The sequence below is a fragment of the Carya illinoinensis genome, chromosome 9 (assembly GCF_018687715.1).
Source record: "Carya illinoinensis cultivar Pawnee chromosome 9, C.illinoinensisPawnee_v1, whole genome shotgun sequence".
NCBI classification, from domain to species: domain Eukaryota; kingdom Viridiplantae; phylum Streptophyta; class Magnoliopsida; order Fagales; family Juglandaceae; genus Carya; species Carya illinoinensis.
In genome coordinates, this window is record NC_056760.1 from 37,261,390 (window position 1) to 37,266,352 (window position 4,963).

At 38.1% G+C, this 4,963-nt stretch overlaps 1 protein-coding gene across 1 annotated transcript; it reads left to right on the top strand.

Annotated features, from left to right (window-relative positions):
* The first annotated feature begins 371 nt into the window (after positions 1-371).
* On the top strand, positions 372-4,471 carry LOC122277420 (UDP-glucuronic acid decarboxylase 1). The gene is made up of 7 exons (XM_043087389.1): positions 372-1,259; positions 1,432-1,579; positions 1,697-1,776; positions 2,810-2,893; positions 3,028-3,102; positions 3,670-3,762; positions 3,963-4,471. Exons 1-7 carry the CDS (start codon positions 624-626, stop codon positions 4,170-4,172), a joined length of 1,326 nt encoding a protein of 441 aa, XP_042943323.1. The 5' UTR covers positions 372-623; the 3' UTR covers positions 4,173-4,471.
* The last annotated feature ends 492 nt before the right edge of the window (positions 4,472-4,963 follow it).

A 4,963-nucleotide genomic window follows, 5' to 3' on the forward strand; every position in this document is an offset into this window, starting at 1 on the left:
GCCACATCAGCCGATTACCTGGCGGTTTCCTAGAGCCGATTGTACATAAAAGTGCTGATATCAAAATATGTATGTATTGGCCCATTGGGTACTGTAAATGTAATAAAAAATTGGACTTGTTTAGCTGATATTTAAATAATCTTATACAGTATTTCAAAAAAAAAAATTCTTATACAGAGTATTTTTATGATTTTTGGTTAAAATTTTACTTGTTAGATATTATCTATTACTTAATTTTAATGTTTTTAGCAGATAATCTAATATTTATGATTTAAATAATTATTTTAACCTCTTATGTTCAATTAATACAACTAGAAAATGACATGATTAAGATAGTATCGCGTCAGAAACCGCTGAAGTTTCTCTTTCTAATTACTCTACCGACCAACGCCAACGCGACAGTTCTTGAAGAAACGGGGGCCCTTCCTCGTACGGACTGACGTAGAACACAATCAGAAAGCGATGCACACAGCTTCAGCGCTTCAAATCCTTACGATCTAATCGACTCAGAGAAAAACCATTTGCGCCTAACGCTCGGGTAGAAGCTCCGAAGATTATCCATCCTTGGTTGTTCAAACCAGGCACAGCACAGAGACAGTGGGGTTGAAGTTGAAGTTCCCAGCATGAAACAGTTGCACAAACAATCCAGCATTAATCACAGACGAGACGAGGAGATGTCCATGGGTCCAAACGCGCCATACTCGCCCAAAGCCCTCAAACACCCCAGATCCCTTCCCATCCCCAGATCTATAAACTACCTCTTTAAAGAACAGAGGCTCCTCTTCATCCTCGTCGGCATTCTTATTGGCTCCACATTCTTCATTCTCCAACCAACGCTGTCCCGCTTCGGCCCGTCCGAACCTAACTCCTTTTCCGTCCCTCGCTCCTTCTCTTCCGGTCTGTCCCAACGCGACCAAGTCTCTGACTCCGCTCAATATCCTACCATTAATCATGGCAAGCTTGGGCGGGTCCCGGCCGGGATCCTACGGAAGAGATCGAGGATTGTGGTCACCGGTGGTGCCGGATTCGTCGGCAGCCACCTCGTCGATAAGCTTCTCGACAGAGGGGACGATGTGATTGTCATCGATAATTTCTTCACCGGGAGGAAGGAAAATTTGGTTCATCGTTTTGGGAATCCGAGGTTCGAGCTTATCCGCCACGACGTCGTGGAGCCGATACTTCTTGAGGTGGATCAGATCTACCACTTGGCTTGCCCGGCCTCGCCCGTTCATTATAAGTATAATCCCGTCAAGACCATTATATCCTTTTCAAATTTCTTCTTTTGTTGTTTTAATTTTTCCAATGTTTCACTTATCAAAGAACAAAAAATCCAATGGTTTTGTTGTGAATTTGATAAACTAATACAAACAGGCAATTGGGATTGTTTATGCATTGATTTTGAAGTGTTTTGAGGTCCTTAACTGGGATTACAAGACTAATGTGATGGGTACCCTGAATATGTTGGGCCTGGCAAAGAGAATTGGAGCAAGGTTTTTGCTTACGAGTACGAGTGAGGTTTATGGCGACCCACTTGAGCATCCCCAGAAAGAGACTTATTGGGGAAACGTGAATCCAATAGGTGAGATGGTAGTTTAGTGATAAGGCGAGGTCTTTAACATGGATCACTGTTGATGTTGTTCAATTCATGAGGCATTGGTGTCGTTTGGTTTGTTTATGAGACATTGAAAATGTTTAGGTGAGAGGAGCTGCTACGACGAAGGAAAGCGGACAGCCGAAACGTTAGCAATGGATTATCACCGAGGTGCAGATGTTGAGGTAACTGCTTCTGAGATTTACATGTACAATAGCTATACAATTACCTATCCAGAAATTATTCTAATTCTAATTCTATCCAGAGATTGATTCAGTTGTATTACTCGCATATATTGACCTAGAGGCTAGATCTGCTTAAAGTCGCCCATATTTTAACTTTACGGGAATCACATGCATCAAAGCCCAATGAGAATACCATGAAACTCTCAAGGCGCTTCGGAGATCAAACTTTGACGTTCATACTTAATAATTGAATATTTTATGTCATCTTAATTATCCTGTTGTTTGCCTTTAGATAATTCCAGATGGATATTTATTTGTATGATATAGTTTTGGATTTTACCATCCCTGTCTTGCATCATTATCAGTTCTTTCCTTGAAACTGTGTTTTGAGGACTTATCTATCTCCCAGAAACCAACTAACCAGAACTTGGTTCTAATCTTTAACAACAAAAAGAGCATGATTCTAAAGATTAGAATCCTTTTGGTGGCAGTTATAAAATATACAGCGACGTACACACTCACATTGACACAAACTCACAGACACTTGCGGGCGTTTAAATTTTCTGCTGTTCTCTATTTCACAAGGATAGGTATTCAGATATATCTTTATTGCTGAATATCTTTATCCAATTCTGGTATTCATATCAATATCCGCGCTTCATATGCTTGGCAGCTTGAGTACTCTCAACGAAAGTAGAAGCTTGGCAGCTTGAGTATTCAATGAAAGTAGGCTGAGCTCAAAATGAATGTCTAAGCCTGTTTTTGCATTCTTCTGACTATGGCGAAATACCATATTCTCTGATTGATTTTCTATTATGTGTTGAGGCGTGAAATTTGATCTGTTCTAGTATCTGAATGCTTTGCAGGTCCGTCATAACAACAAAGTTGTAAATAATGTAATTGAAAAGTGATATAATGTAGTTGGGATATTTTATTTAAAACTCTATGTATGTTGCTGTCACGCCTGCCATTTTACCACTTTTATAAATTTACAATTGACCTGCGGTACTGATGATGGGCTTAATGTTTACAGGTCCGTATTGCTCGCATTTTTAATACATATGGACCTCGTATGTGTTTAGATGATGGGCGTGTTGTTAGCAACTTTGTTGCTCAGGTTGTAAACCCAACTAATATCTTTTGTGGTTCTCACATTTTTTATTTGGCAACCACTAGAAATGAGATGGTCTTGATAAGGATTAGTGAACTCTTTCTTCTTCTTTTTTTAACTATAATGGCTATGTATTGTAGGCGATTCGCAAACAACCATTAACAGTATATGGTGATGGAAAGCAAACCCGAAGCTTCCAATATGTGTCTGACCTGGTATGCCTGGCAGCAAACAACCATTAACAGTATATGGGGATGTAATTTTACCATGACATTTACTTGGTGCACTATCACTTATATATATATTTTAGTTTTTCATTTTATCATTGTGGACTTCAGACTGTTGTATTTGGCTCAACTTATCAAAAAAATAAAAAATAAAACTGTTGTATTGGGCTTATGGATTTAGCCTAGATCCAAATTTGTTTTGATCACGAGCCAAATGAAATCATGTTTTCAAGATTTTGCTTGAGAAAAAATATGAAATGTAATTGAAGCCTCAAAATAGTTGACCAAAGCTTCCAAAGAAGAAGCTTCTCTTATATTTCATTTTCTAAAATACTTTACGTCTAGACCAGAACATTGGTCCTATTCATGGATATTACACTGCAAAAATATACATAAATATGCGTATACTCACACATACATACCTGCATGCATGCTAATATATGTTAAAATCTAGCTTGGTTAGGCTGCTACTCATAGAAAGCCTTGCTTAAAATGCCTTGGATTGAAATGTAGAAATGATGCAAGAGAGGAACTTAAAATGTTTTCTTATGGCAGGTCAATGGACTGGTAGCATTAATGGAAAGTGAACATGTGGGGCCTTTTAACCTGGGTAACCCAGGGGAGTTCACCATGCTTGAGCTTGCAGAGGTTCATCTTTCTTTGAAAATTCCTATTATTCCTTTGGACTGCATAGAAATATTTTTTTCCCCGAGTTATACTTCTATTCTCTCCCTTATGGATTCCAACAGATGCATGCGGTTTTTCTCTGAAAGTGTGTTTTTGTGTGTGGGTGAGTAAGATTCCTGGTTACTTTCAGGCTGAAATTTTCTTTTCTCCTAAATATACAGGTTGTCAAGGAAACAATTGATTCAAGTGCTACAATAGAATTTAGACCAAATACTGCTGATGATCCGCATAAGAGGAAACCAGATATTAGTAAAGCAAAGGAGCTGCTGAACTGGGAGCCAAAAATCTCACTTAGAGAGGGGCTGCCACTTATGGTGAGTAATTTCCAGAACCGCATTTTGAATGAAGACGAAGGAAAAGGGTTGAAATAGAGAAGACAATGAAACTATCATGTATAGTGTGAAGGTGTATTCTTGTTCATTCATTTCATTATTATCATTCTTAGTTTAAGTTACCTGGCAATTCCAGCAACTCGCTACTGTTATCAGAAGGTATACCAATTGTTTTTCTTTCACCTTTTGCATGTTTAGCAAAGGAAACTATTTTTTTTTCCAAGTTTTAACCGCATTTGTATACCACCTTTTCCGGTACTAAAATTTTGGTGGTACAAGACCCTAATTTTGTGTTGGTTGTCTTTGCTGTAATGATAGATTGAGTTTCTGGACAAAAATATCTATATATCTTGTTAGAGAACTACTTCGTCTTCACAGGAGTCTTATAAAAATGGTTTTACACGCTGATGTTGAGTTAGTTTTCTCATGAGTTGAATTTTTTAGTTAACTTTTTACCAAGCCAAGACTTTGTCAAGTTAGCGTGTAACTTACCTTTTGGAAAATGCTTGTGTAGACATAGTAGTTCTCATCTTGTTATAGCAAGTAAATTAAGGACTTGATGACGTGGTGGGTCCGGGTCCAGCAACTTCAGATGAAATCTTGCTGCCTGCTACTTGCTTATGTATTGAGAGTGCTGAAAATTTTGGGGGCAGATCGAAGGCTTTCGAAGCTCAAGCTTGACAGTGAAAAACATACAGGGGCTTTGTGGGATGGTCTTTTGCATATGCTTTACATAAAACTAATGGTGATCATTTCTTGAACTAATATTTATCACTTTGCATTTGAATATAAAATAAATTAAACAGTGTGATTACTCATGAAAAAGAAAT